The sequence below is a fragment of the Pungitius pungitius genome, chromosome 13 (assembly GCF_949316345.1).
Source record: "Pungitius pungitius chromosome 13, fPunPun2.1, whole genome shotgun sequence".
NCBI lineage: Eukaryota > Metazoa > Chordata > Actinopteri > Perciformes > Gasterosteidae > Pungitius > Pungitius pungitius.
The window spans coordinates 11,258,201-11,272,181 of NC_084912.1; the positions used below are offsets into that span (position 1 = coordinate 11,258,201).

At 45.0% G+C, this 13,981-nt stretch overlaps 1 protein-coding gene across 1 annotated transcript in view; it reads left to right on the plus strand.

Moving 5' to 3' along the window:
- Positions 1-1,324: 1,324 nt before the first annotated feature.
- The window catches only part of itga9 (integrin, alpha 9), a 37,838-nt gene continuing 25,181 nt past the window's right edge, over positions 1,325-13,981 (plus strand). The window contains exons 1-15 of the mRNA XM_037464984.2: positions 1,325-1,785; positions 2,040-2,164; positions 3,260-3,366; positions 5,366-5,489; positions 6,233-6,300; positions 8,295-8,424; positions 8,507-8,592; positions 8,702-8,764; positions 9,093-9,230; positions 9,564-9,669; positions 11,224-11,318; positions 11,594-11,684; positions 12,009-12,054; positions 12,156-12,310; positions 13,528-13,688. Of these exons, the coding sequence (XP_037320881.1) occupies positions 1,598-1,785; positions 2,040-2,164; positions 3,260-3,366; positions 5,366-5,489; positions 6,233-6,300; positions 8,295-8,424; positions 8,507-8,592; positions 8,702-8,764; positions 9,093-9,230; positions 9,564-9,669; positions 11,224-11,318; positions 11,594-11,684; positions 12,009-12,054; positions 12,156-12,310; positions 13,528-13,688 (1,683 nt within the window). The 5' untranslated portion in view covers positions 1,325-1,597. The remainder of the gene's footprint in view (positions 1,786-2,039; positions 2,165-3,259; positions 3,367-5,365; positions 5,490-6,232; positions 6,301-8,294; positions 8,425-8,506; positions 8,593-8,701; positions 8,765-9,092; positions 9,231-9,563; positions 9,670-11,223; positions 11,319-11,593; positions 11,685-12,008; positions 12,055-12,155; positions 12,311-13,527; positions 13,689-13,981) is intronic.

The following is a 13,981-nucleotide window of genomic DNA, read 5'->3' on the forward strand; positions in this document are numbered from 1 at the left end:
AAGGTATGTGTTGAATCCAATAGCTTATTTCATAACCTGTTTATAATTGTTTAGTCTGTCTAGGATAAAGTATGACAACATTGTGTCAAAATGGAAGCATGTGGGATGCAGACACCATACAGTTAACCTATTAATTACAGGTCTAATTGTTATCAGCTCTATTAGAACAGTTGATGGATTATATTTTACATTACATGTCATTTAGCTGACGCTTTTATCCAAAGTGACTTATAAGATGACAACACTTATGACAGTAAGTGTATTTCAAACGTAGAGATACAAACTCAGAAGAACAACAACATTTCGTCAAATAAGCCGTTTCACAACTTGTTGTAGATAAGTGCCATAATAAGTACAATTTAAGTACTACAATTTCTTAGTGTTTTGGTTGAGGTATAGTATGAAGAGGTGTGTCTTGAGTTCTCGGCAGAAGATGTAAAGGCTCTCTGCGGTCCTGATGTCATCAGAGAGCTCGTTCCACCATCTGGGAGCAGGACAGCAAAGAGTCAGTGTTTTTCTCTCCGAGAGGGAGGAACGAGCAGATGCAGAGCGGCGTGTGCGGGTCGGGATGTAGGGTGCTTAGGCATACATGGGACAATCATGTGCTATTTACATATATTACATATACATACATATGTTATTGCACAATGTATATTTTACACTGTAATACAAATTCAAACCTCAGGTCACTGTTCCCCTGAAGGTTTGCAGAAGATTAAGAAACGGGACAAGCAGACACATGAATGGTCTTCAATTCAAACAAGAAAATGGAAATCAGTCTTGGACAGGCACAACTGTGATCCGGTTTACAAGTAGACATTGGTTTTGTTTTAAAGGGACACCGGCCAAAAACACTGCGAGCCACTGCTGTTCTGTGTAATGCATTAAGACTGCAAACCATATCAAAGGCAGCTCTTGAATGGGTTTTTCATTCATACACTTTGCAACAAAACGTCTCCTATTGTAGAGGAATTCCTTTATTATATATATATTTTCTAACGTGGTTGAGCCAATTGATGAAATGAATGAACTTTAAATGAAGGTTTTTTTTAAGATGTACTGAAGAGTGTTCCAGTGCTCTTGGGAGTGGGGAACGTTAGAGGGCAGCAGCGCGCGTCCCCGCGGCCAATGGCTGAAACGTGATTCTGTGTCCCTGAAAACCATCCGCGTGAGTGAAAACGCGCTTTCCGGCTCTAACTGTCACATTAAACGCCTTTTATATGCACTTCGACCAGCAGTGGTGCTTTTATTTTGAAAAAACTCTCTCACATCCGGACGTATCCCCCGCTAAACCTTGGCAGCTCGACACAAGTGACCGCATTTATCTCCGCGAGAGGGGAGACGGAGAGCAACAACTTTCTCCGTTTGGCGCAGAATGGAGAGGAGCTGACGCACTGCCATTTACCGGACCGTTAACTTTCCTCCTCCAGCTCAGACTCCGCGCCGCGCTTCACCGGGAACATACGACTGAAAGATAGTTTTGTCACAGTTTGAGCACCGAAGAGCTGAATATTCCCTCCTTAATATTTTCCTCCCCTTCTTCTTCTTTTTCTTCTACTTCTTCTTTTCGGACACGTTAACCGCGTTATTACGCACGATGCGCACGGAGATGGCTTCTCTGCGGAGACACAGAACGGGAGTACAACAAGTTTTTTATGCATATCTGTCCATTTCATTGGCTTATTCTTACAATATAGACCTAGAACATCCTTTAGTGTTTCGCGGACCCAATTCTAGTTTTTTTGGCTACTCGGTGCTGGAGCATTATCATGACAACACACGCTGGTGAGTCCCACGTTTTACTGGAAATCCTGTAATGCATTGCTGTGTGTATGTTTTTTTTTAACTGAGGGTATCTAGAGCCCAGGCTGCAACCACATCCAGTGCAAACTCACCCATCAATCGTGCTGCCCTAATGAAACACCTTTTGTGTCTGTGGCCTTTTCGGCTTGCAAAGGCGTTCTTTTTATTCCAGGTTTCAGTGGCACATTTGAGAAAAACACTTGATTGTTTGTCCCGTCCTCCCATCATTTCTGCAGGGTAATAGTTGGGGCTCCGACGGCAAACTCGACCTACAGTAGCTCTGCGCACCCTGGAGCTGTGTATAAGTGTCGAGTTCACAGCAACCCGGAGCGCCGCTGCACAGAGATGGATCTGGGAAGAGGTCAGTACAAGAGCAACGAGCACATAGCACGCGACTTCAGAGCAACACATGCAACATCAAACAACAGAAACCCTCCCTGTCCAGTGGTGCAGTCCGCACACAAACGTTGCGCTTTCCAGCATCTCTTTCCTCTTTTTTCCCCCCTTAAACTCCCCCAAGCATCTGTTTTGTTTTACCGGAATAATGCGGCCTTATGCTACTCTTCACAGTGTGACATTTGTTCTGTTACTTCTGAACTTCATTCAGACATCCAAAAGACAAGAGGGCTCTGTGTGCAGAGGTCCATAAATATTTTTGATAAATATGATTTACGCTTTTGCTAATATTTTTAAAGCATGTGAGCCAAAAAAGTTGAGCTCCATCCCTCCCCATCAGCCCCGGTCTTGGCTCTATTCTTGTGGTCAAGGGAGCCAGGGTGCAGACTTAGCTTTAATATTAACTCTGTGCTCCGTTCGTGTGTCACCAGAAAAGGAAAACGTGCACGTGCATTATACAGTGAGCGTGCGCTGTTTGAAGCAACACGCGCTCGTGGACCAGAGGGGCTGAACTCTGACGGGCCAACAACACACAACACGCACTGCATGCCTAACAGCTGCATGCCATTGTGCTGAATCAGTTGTCTGCAGGAAGAAAGAGAACACACTTAGGGAAGGGAAAAAGTAAGCTATTATGAAGAGTGGGACTGTTAAAAATGTGTCATAGAATTCTCTAACCATGCACATTCCGGTAAGCATTGCCTTTCTGTGGTTGTATTAACAAAACAATTCATGCAAAGATAGAGGGATTCTATGATTTAATATCTGTGTGTGTGTGTGTGTGTGTGTGTGTGTGTGTTAATATAAATATTGAACACTTGAATATTTCTATTGACAAAAAGCTTGTGTCTTTGGGCCGAACTAAATGTCATAATGGTTTTATTGGAGTGAAAATGGCTCAAAGTATCAGCTGCACAACCTCTAAAGCATTTAAACATCCTACACACAATATGAACTGAAACACAGAACTCTGATAATGGCTGACAAGTTATTCGCTCCGAAATATCCTCCGTCCTGATGGCTCAACGCCTCAAAACAAACTGCTCTCATTGTCTTTCAGGAAACAAGCCGAGAGAGTGGTGTGGGAAGACGTGCCAGGGAGACAGGGATGACGAGTGGATGGGGGTCAGCTTGGCCCGCCAGGACCGAGCCGACGGCAAAATACTGGTAAGCGTCTCCCAGTTGTGTCATGTGAACGATGTGGACCCCATAAGACCAAAATCACTGTTGCTGATGTCTCACCATGAACCACACTGTTGAACCACAGCTGGTCTCAATATTACAACGCTCCTGAAATGAAAAATATCTTTCCTCCAATACTATATTACATGCTCAGTCAAATTTCTTTTGCATACTGGTGACACTGGAGTAACAGCTGGAAACTGCTAAGTGGTTACATAATACTGTAAAACATCAACCCCCGTGTTGGGAGCTGGAAGAGTTGACTGGGACCTGCGTTTGTCAAAAGTGGAATGAGGGTTTTGGGGAGAACCAGAAGACTTAACTGGTGGTGCTAATCCCAGAGGTGCTTGGCCGGGTATTTGCACAGAGATCATAGAGCAGCTGGCAGAGTTTGTTTAGGCTTCGGCCCCTCTGCGGTGGTCCCGTCCAAGGGCAACCTTTCATTGGACGTCCAGCTCAGCCCCCTGCAGTGGGCAGCGACGGGTCGGGCAGCCTTCCTGGACCTGCTCAGGGCGACTGATGGGTCGGGCAGCCTTCCTGGACCTTCTCAGGGCGACTGATGGGTCGGGCAGCGTTTGACACACTCAAGACAGGTGTGTGTTTGAATACCTCTTGAGGTTTGACCTCTTCTGCGGGAGTCGAACAAATCCCGATAATTTACCCCCCGTAGAGAGACTTCGTACAACTCTTTGGCCTTTCAAACCCTCATGAATTGTGATATGTTTGTCTTGAGTCCATTTTGTTTTATACCTTAGTGGAATGTACTGGCATGATTGTCAAACCACGACCCAAAACTTGAAGCGTTCTTGCAGCAGTCGGTCTTTGTTCTTTTGCATAGAGTAAGAAGACGCGTGTAGCTGCCGTCCAGACAGGAAGATGATGGAAGCAGGGCGGGGACTTTGTGCCCCTCGTTGCCTCGGCTTTTTATTTAGTTAGTTTCTTTCATGAAGCTCATTTGAATGGACTCAGGTTTTCATCGCAGCAGGAGGGAAATGGCTGCGTGGCAGATGTGTACAAGGGTGAGTTCATCTGGGCTTTCCCTGAAGGCCTTGTTTGTGACCAACGAACCCATTAACTGAAAAAGAACAGGACAACAGCACCGACTCCAACCATAAAAGCCGTCTTTCCTCCTTCCAAAAAACAGTCTGGTCCAGACCTCCTTTTTTGCTGTGTTGATATCAGCTGTTGTCGTCATCTGACGCTCAGTGTGTGTGTGTGCACACAATCTGCAGAGCTCTTGTATCCGTTTGGACCGGCTTTGGGTGTGTCTGTGTGTGTCTGTGTGTGTCTGTGTGTGTCTGTGCGTGCGTGTGTGTTTGCGTGTGTGCACGGGGTTGGAGTTAAACAGCGTGAGGGGAAATGAAGGGAACTTTGTCTGCACAGAGGCGTCCAGATCTGTCCCCAGAGCCACAGGAGCTCCACCCCCCCCCCCCCTCCCTCAAGGGGTACTACATTAATACCACATTTACTCATTTATGTAGCCGGATTTGGGCCAGAGGTTGAAATCGAGTCTATATTATGGTGTTGGCTTATCAATCTGTGGAATGTTTTATTTTTAAATACACGGTGGCCAAATATTGTTTTGGGAATTACTCACTGTCAGTCGTAGAAACGTACCCCCACGTTCCAGCAGCAGCATAATAGGGTGGGAGTTTGTTTTATGTCTTGATCCGCCGACTGAACTTTCGGCTTCGCTAGCTGCCTGTGAGACCCCGGGGAGCTGTTTTTTGAAATAAAAACTTGCGAGGATTTCCTCCGCTGCGCGTTAAATGGCGCTGAGGGAAACACTGATGAGACATTCGTCACGGCCTCACTCGCTCGCCCCTCCGATCGGCGATCACTTGCCAGCTGAGTGACGCGGAAGCCGCGTGGCCCGAGGGACCCGCCCGCATGCCGCCCCCCCCAAGTGTTTGCGATTACAGCGTCAACATCATGTGTCACCATGTGTCTGAATTTGTTCTCCCCTCTCGCTTTTCTCTCGTAGGCCTGTGCTCACCGATGGAAAAACGTCTACTACGACTCGGAGCACATCCTCCCGCATGGGTACTGCTCCATCATTCCTTCCACTCTGCAGGGCAGGGCCAAGCCTCTCATCCCTTGTTATGAAGGTACAGCAGAGACTCACATCCTCTGACATTAGGCAGGCGCACACACTGAGTCCAGTGACTCACAAGCCCTTTGCCTCGTAACCGAGGTTATGGCCTCGGTGGGGGGGGGGGGGGGGGGGGGGCGCATGCTGTGAGCTGTTCAAGTGGAATGGTTTTTCTCAGGTGGCCTTTTAAAAGCCTGGAGAGTTATCACATAATAAAAAGAAATAAATACTTTTTTCCTGTTAATCCTTTTCCGTGGTTACTTTTTATCAGCAAGTGATCCATCAGTTCTTTGCCTCTGACCTCTGATTGGTGTTCCTGCAGAGGCGTCTAGTAGCAGCAGAGCCTTAAAGTGTGACCTTGTGACATTAAACATAAAGTTCCGTTTCAAAATAAGGGAAGCTGATTAATGCAAATTTGTTCTTCACATGTTTTGATATGTGACAGAGCTTTTTTTCACAGCTCAGGTTTCTCCCTCTGTGCCCCTCATTGTCTGTAGATACATTGTGCATGGGACCGTATCGACAGTGCATTTTGCACAAATCCAAACTCAACATTTGTGTATTTGTGTCCCCCTCCCAAGTAAGACGTCTTCTTGTTGGATGTGGTGTTGTCTCCCTTCTCCCAGTCTGTTCTGGCCCCAGACTCCTCGGGGATCGGACTGGGACTTTGACTAGCTCCATATGGAATGCAGGAAAAACTCCAGTAAATGCTGGCTCAGGCACACAGTGAAATCATTTGTGGTTTGTTTTTTCTTACAGACTATAAGCAGAAGTACGGGGAAGAGCACGGCTCGTGCCAAGCCGGGATAGCGGGAGTTTTCACGGAGGTCAGTAACGCTTCTTGTTCATCCTTTTTAATCTAGTTGAAACTCTCTTTCTTTCCGTCGCTGGTTGCCATGCCAACTGTCGTCGGTGCAATCGTGGCACGTCATCAGTGAATTAAAAGTTTGGTAAACTGAGCACACATTTTTCATATTAAGTGCCAATAGAAGTTATTCGTTGTCTTTTGCTGTCATTTTCTCAACTGCATGATTCAGCCTGATTCCCGTTAACATCACCACCGAGAACCTTCCCCTCACTTCCCCCCTAGATTCGAGTAGATAGTTATCAGAGACATTATATATGTGACCGAGGGGGAAGTAAGTTTTCTCAAGATGTCAAAGGAAGTGGAATGTTCTTCAGACAGATATACATGAGCGTTTGTGTCAAAGCAGCCAGCGCTCTGCTGACCTACTGCTGATAACTCTTCTGTTTCCTTCGGAAGATACGGCAACCTCAGTTGACCTGGTCTGGTTTCCCATGCTGAACCGCTCAATAAGTTTCCTCTATCCTATAGCACTCATGCATGGGAGTTTTGTATCAACATATGACATCATCCTCAGTTGAAGAGTACATTTATAACTTTTTTTTTCCAGTAAGCCATGTAGAGAGTGAAAGCTAATGCAGAAGTGGTGAAATAAATGACCAATAAATGTATATTTAACGTGGAAAAGGATTTGAGAAAGAACTATATATGGACATTTTAAAAAAGAATGCAAATGAGGTAAAACTTTAATTTGACCAATTACATCTTTTTGTTTGCTTTAAGCTGGCAATATAAGTATTTCCTAATGTTGTCCTAGAGCGGTACGTTCTGAAAAGCCTTTTTTTGTAAGTCTTGAATTACATGACACATAGTAAAGTGCAGTGAACTGTAAGTGACTTAAAATGTGTCTTTGGATAAAACCATTTGGTGAGAAAGTGTAATTAAAATCTTATCTACTTTTAGGTTTTCTTTTTTATATTTGCTTAATAACATTCTATCGCCTTTCTAGATGCAATTCTACGACATTGAAACATGTGCCCTCGAGCTGTGGGAAACTGATGGACTTTTTTTTTTCCATCTTTAGAAACAAATTTAGTAAACCCAAATGTTTTATCTGTCACGTTTAATAGCATTTCACATTATCTTCCTGCTAACCTTTCTTTGACTTTTGTGTTTCAAAAGCCTCTGAAAAGGCCGTTCACGGCTGTTAAGAGCCCTTAAAGCTGTTTATGACATCATGTTATGGGAATTCGTTTCATGATTTTATTGAGTAAACCCACATAAAAAAAACAATATATGAGCTGGAAAGAGCATCCAGGTGAGGAGCTTTTTTTGCGTGTGTAAGGTTTTTTTTTTTTGTAAGCATCATATGAAAGCTTTTAATATCACTTATTAAAAAAACGTGTGGGTCATTATCTGGACACATTGGATTCTACAATCAAGCTACCGTTTTAAAAACAAGAACCCCCCCTTGTTTAAACACTGAAGACATCAGTGTTGATCTGTTAAAGCATTTGAGCAACCCCACTTTAAAGAATGTGAGGAATTTAGAGAAAAGGAGACGTCCATGTGTTGAACCTTATCCTCTTCTGAACCACGGTGCCCAGATGTTTGGGACCACAGCACACTGCTGGGTGCGCTCCTTACCATGCTGGTAAGTTTGTTTCAGTTGTCAAGCGACTGCACGCACATCCTCACACAGACGACACGCTGTCACGCAGGGCTGCAGCTACGCTTTAGGACAACATGTAACGGAACGTGTTCACTGTCGCGCTCTGGTCCCTTTTTAATACCCGTGGAGAATCACGACCAAAAAAAAAAAAAAAAGCTGTGAACAACTCAATTTACAGCTGTCATTTTGGACATGAAAGGAGGCCGTGTGGCTGAGGGCAGATAACGCAAAGCGGTCTGTGGCCACTGGTTAACCAGACGTCTAACCAGCAGCACTCTCCCCTCTCCTTCTGCAGGCTGCAGATGTGCAGCGGAGAGCTCACCAAAGTGATGTGTGTTTTTCAGGAGCTGGTGGTGATGGGGGCACCGGGGTCATACTACTGGACGGGGACCATCAAGGTGTACAACCTGACTTCTGACTCCTTCTACAGCCCCAGCAAAGAGGACGTCGACTCTCACAGATACAGCTACCTTGGTAAGAGGTTGTTATTTCAGGATGATGGTGGTGAATGTTAAAGTATCCCCAAGAATTTACTGCAACTCATAATTGTTTCCAGGCTACGCCGTGACTGCCGGACACTTCTCCTCTCCTAATGTAATAGACATCGCTGCCGGGGCGCCTCAGCACAGCGGCAGTGGAAAAGTAGGGTCTTCTTCTTCTGCTTCTTTGTCCTATTTCCAGCTGTTGAGTTTAGGTCATCTCGTGCTGCTTGGCTTCACTGATTTTCTTTTTTTTTTTCCCTCCCGCACAGGTTTACATTTTCAAAATCGACGGTGTATCTTTGGTGAAGAGCTTTCAAGCCTCAGGGAAAATGGTACGAGCCCGGATGTGGTGTCCTTTTCTTAATAATTAATAATCAGATTACCCATTATTATAAGACTACGGTTAGACTATTCCACCATATTTGATTCATCGTAGTCCGCCTCACGGATCGCTTTCTTGCACTGTTCATGTCCGCACAAGCGCTTACACAAGAGCAGCGACTTAAAGAAGTCACTTCCCGTTCAGAGCGAATAGAAGGAAGTCGGGGGGGGGGGGGGTGTTGATATGAACGCCGAGGTGAATCCTCACAGTGTGAATTGTGTGTTAATGGCATGAACTGAAGATCTGACCCATTGCTCTGTGGCTCGGCTTGGTTCCAGATGGGCTCTTACTTTGGCTCCTCATTGTGTGCAGTTGATCTGAACCAGGACGGCTTGTCGGACCTACTGGTGGGGGCACCCATGCACAGCCAGCTCCGGGATGAGGGCCAGGTGTCTGTGTACCTCAGCAGGGGCAATGTGAGTGGGATCAGTGGCTCAGTAGGAACATGAGACCATAACTTGCCCATTTATTCTACTCCAGTGTGTCTGCTTTCTCTGAATATTTCTATACTGTTATTATTGTCCCTAGAAGATTTTTGGATTTGGTCCCCATTGATTTCTCTTTGACCATGTTTGCTATCATGAAATCTCAACATTTTGAGACTGGAGACTGCTTGTACATTTTGTATATGTTGTTATGAGTTATTTCAACCAAGTTGAGTGTTTGTTGATGAATTGTTTTGGACATTTCTGTTTTTTTTTCTGCCAGCTCACTATATAAACTGTTCTCTCGGCTGCTTTTGTTCTCAGGGGGTGATGGAGGAAGACGGCGTTTTGAGTGGTGATAATGCTTTCAATGCACACTTCGGAGAATGCATTGCGGCAATTGGAGACATAGATGATGATGGATATCAAGGTCAGCACAGTAACACCGTAGTAGTAGTAACATTTAGGAACTGCACGCACTTCATGAAAACGTTTAGAGTGATTCAATAACCCAACTTAAAAAAGTGAACTGAAATGAATCTGAAACCTGACAAGAAGTTGAAAGTATGGTTTCTGTTAAAGGCTCAAAAGCCGAGAAACACCAAAATGAAAGGACCACACTGGATGTTTAAAGTTTTCCACTATTTTCCACTACTTCTTAAATTGCTTCTCACCCATTATTCCGTTTACCAGGTTGTGCAACATGCTTGACATAGTATCCATTTGCCATATTGTTATTGATGAAGTTAAATTGTTTTTGTGTGAGGTCACATATTGAGAGGAGACTTCATCAATCAAAAGTATCCTCATGAATCAGACAATATTAATGCCTCACATGTCAAAGAATCTTTAAATGCATCGAAAAAGAAGCTCTTTCAAAACCCATAAACCAGATTGTTGTGTCATAATGTTCTGCAAGTTGTACATAGATAGAAAGTCCAAGCAATGACAATCATTGTCATTAGTGTGCTATTTGGCTTTTGCCCACGTCCTCTACTGAGTGATTGACAGTAGATGTTCCAACATTAGCCCACAGGCATCGTCGGCTGTACGAGTCCCAGTAGGTGCAACCAAACAAAACGTCAGTTTTACAGACGTTTTGTTTTCATTGCCCTGCGGCGCGGAGCTCTTTAGAAAGTATTGCCCTCTCTCACCCCCGTGCAGCGTGTGTCATCTAAAATTATCCACACACAAATATACATTTACACTCTCCGTTTTCCTGGCACTGGCATGGGTTTGGCTTTGAGGGCTCGACTTGGCGTCTATCGCACACTCAAAGCCGGGAGCTTCTGCCTGCATTCATCTCCGTGCAATGCACGCTTCGAGGCAAGCCGCCTGGCACAAAGTGTGTGTCTGTGGGCGTGTGCGTGTGTGCGTGTGTGTGTGCGTATGTGTGTGTGTGCAGAGAAAGATGGCAGCTGGGAATCATAACTCATCCTGTAACTCAACACTGTCGATTTACAGGATGACGAAATAGCCAGACTTCATCGCTGACTGACAATCTATTATTTACAACTAAACTGACACTTTTTCATTTGAAAGCGCTTGAAAACAAAATACACATTTTCTTTCACGAAGAAAAAGAAAATGTCATTATACCTCTACATAATGTCATAATCATTATGCGATATAAAGAAAAGAACGGCACTAATTTACCATTCCTGCTTTGGTATGCTGCACCACGTGGGCAAGAAGTGTTTTGGTTTATAAAAAGAAAGTTTATATGTGGAGTTTCTTTTCAAATGGAATGAGGAGACGTTGTTTCAGTGCTCTCGCCAACACTTTATAGCCTTGTTTCCACTCCCTCAGAGGTTGCACTAGTATTTATTGCCAATAACAACACTTAATTGTCTGTTAAGACTCTCACTGAAACGGCTTGTTTCCCGGGGTTAATGAAAGCGTTTGTACACACAGTCCTGTACACGCTCATTCATTTCCACGCCGTCTTTAACAGAAACACTTTTGCCCCGTATTCTGTGTTCAGATGTAGCCATCGGAGCCCCTAAAGAGGATGACTATGGAGGAGCTGTTTATATCTACCATGGGGATGCCACAGGGATCATCAGTAAATACTCCATGGTAAGAACTCACATAACATGCCAATAACCTTTGAACCAAGCAAGTGAATGTGATTATCTGTAGTAATAGTTCTACTATAGTTTAATCTGCAAATGGTTTTATTTTATGTTTGAGACCCCACGTTGCTCTGAAGGCCCCTCTTAGTGGGACTCACAAACGAGCACCATTTATCTTGTTTACATAAACCGGTGTTAAAAGGAGTAGTTGCAGTCTGAGAATGAGCTGAAAAAAGGCAGAACAAAAACAAGTCCCATTGTTTCCATGTTGGCAAACAGAAAGTGTCTGGGCGCAGTGTGGACCCTGGTCTGCAGATGTTTGGCCAGTCAATCTCCGGCAATGTGGACATGGATGGCAATGGATACGCAGGTAAGATCAAACAGGGATAGATAGAGGCTTAACCACATCAGAAAGACAAAAACATCAGATAGGAAAGAAGGACATTATGAAATATTAGAGGGTTTTTTGGACTCTCTCGCCAGTCTGTGCAGTGCTTTGCACAGACCCGTGATAGAGGCATCTTGTTTACTGCATTCCACAGCTGACATCCAGACTGCCTGCATCACAGTTAAAAAGACTCCTGGGCATTGTTTGACAATTGCAGGTGTGAACTGTGGTGTCAGCAGATGCTGCATTGGCATCACATTCTCTTCATGGCTTTCCAAATCAACCGTGTTCATGTTTTTGTTGCAGATGTCACTATTGGAGCTTTCATGTCAGATAGTGTGGTCCTGCTGAGGTGAGTAGCAGATCAGTGACTGTCACTTCTCTTCTTCTACTACTTCTACTACTACTACGTGGTATTAACTGGGCTCTTCTCCTGGTCAATGTGGTATGTAGAACCCGGCCTGTCATTACGGTGGATGTCTCCATCTTCCTGCCTGTCTCCATCAACATCTCGGTGCCGCAATGCCACGAGGGCCAGCACAACCTAAACTGCTTCAACGTGACCGCCTGCATGCGCTTCAGGGGAAGACAGCTGCCCGGACAGATAGGTGAGAACAAAGGCAGACGAGAGGAAGCCCTGCAAGTTCAAATGAAGCTGTTTCTCACGCAAGGTTCAAGGTCCACACTGAAAGGGACTCTGAGCTGTAAGCTCACTAGATAAAAGCTAGTTCATCTACCTCAAAGTTGTGTACTTGATTCATAGTTTAGTTGTTTAATGTAAAAACAGAAAGATGTTGTTGTACTGTGAGTTAAGCAAAATATTTCTTTATTTCCTCAGACTTGATGTTGGGAATTTTTCAAATGAATCTCAAAAGCCATAAAACTCAATGGTCATGTGTCACTCACTGCTTTTGCTCATTAGTTTAGATTCTAGTCATTTAGTGTTGTATAAATTCATACTCCTTGAACGTATGGCGGTCATTTAAATGGACCCTTCCCCGTGCTCGGAGACGGGTCGGTTTGATCAACCTGCGGCCTGCAGCGCGTCCGGTGGACGGTGCTTTTTTAGCGCCCCCCCCCCCCCAGGAGAGCGGGAGCCCTGTCGTTAAATTACGACCGTGTCCTGGCTCGAAGCAACAAAGCATCTCTGTTCAGCTGTCTGGCAAACACTGTGGAAAGTGTAGCACTATGTGGTGACTCCCTTAATGAAGCCTCCCGTTGCCTCCTCTGGAGTGAGGTCATGGCGCTGTGGGACGGGGGATGCAGTAAGCTCTGGTCCTACCAAGGGTGTGTTTGCCACCCGTCTCCCCGTTATAACAGTGTGATTACACCAGACTGAGGCTGATTTCATTCAGGGATGGATTTCAAAATGACCAATATTTGGTCACCTCGGAAATGTTGCTCGTGTTTGCTTCAGGGTTATGACTTCTAAAGTTGTTGCCTCAGTTTCATTAAAACCAGGGGTGGAACCGGCAGGAATGATGTTTTTGGATGTGTAATGCTGTTCCCCCACCACCAGCTGGATAATGACATCCTCAATCCTTGTTTAACTGTATGAATTCAGTTTTTTGCCGACACAATAAATAGTATCCATGCCGTTGCCTTTCATCCAGTTTTTGCCAAAAAGCAAAGTAAAGTTGAGAACATCAGATGATTTGTCCAAGAAATATCAACCATATCCCCTCTGACTCCCTATAATGTTACTGCAGTGAGCGCTGCTTTCCCTTCATGTTTTGTTTGCAGTTACTTGAGCGTTTTACTCTTGAAGAACCCTCGCTTGTCCGTTTGTCGTCATGCGTCACAGTGACGGCGTCTCTCTTCGCAGAGCTGCTGTACAACATAACAGCTGACGTGGATAAGCGCCAGAAGAGCCAGCCGTCCCGGGTCTACTTCACTCAAAGCGGATCTCAAATCAACCAGATGAGCCAGCAGATGAGCTTGGACATCAACAGGGAGGAGTGCCAGCGCTACACCGCCTACGTCAAGGTGAGGTTCAGTTGTCCCGTCGTGTTTGCGTTGGCTCGTCCGTGTGCGGCTCGTGACCTCAGCTTTCACATGACCTCGGGCGCTCTCACCCTGCCATACTTTCATGTGTGTCATAAGTTATCTGCTTATGTGGTCTGTTTTTCTTTCTTATCTGTATTTTTCTGACTTTTGGTTAGAGCATCATGGTCTGTGTGTTTAGATGGATAAAAAAAAGAGGAGGAGGAGGAGGAGGGGGGGGGGGGAAGAGGTCAATATACCGTGAGGTTCGTCACATTATTGCACAGAGGTTTTAG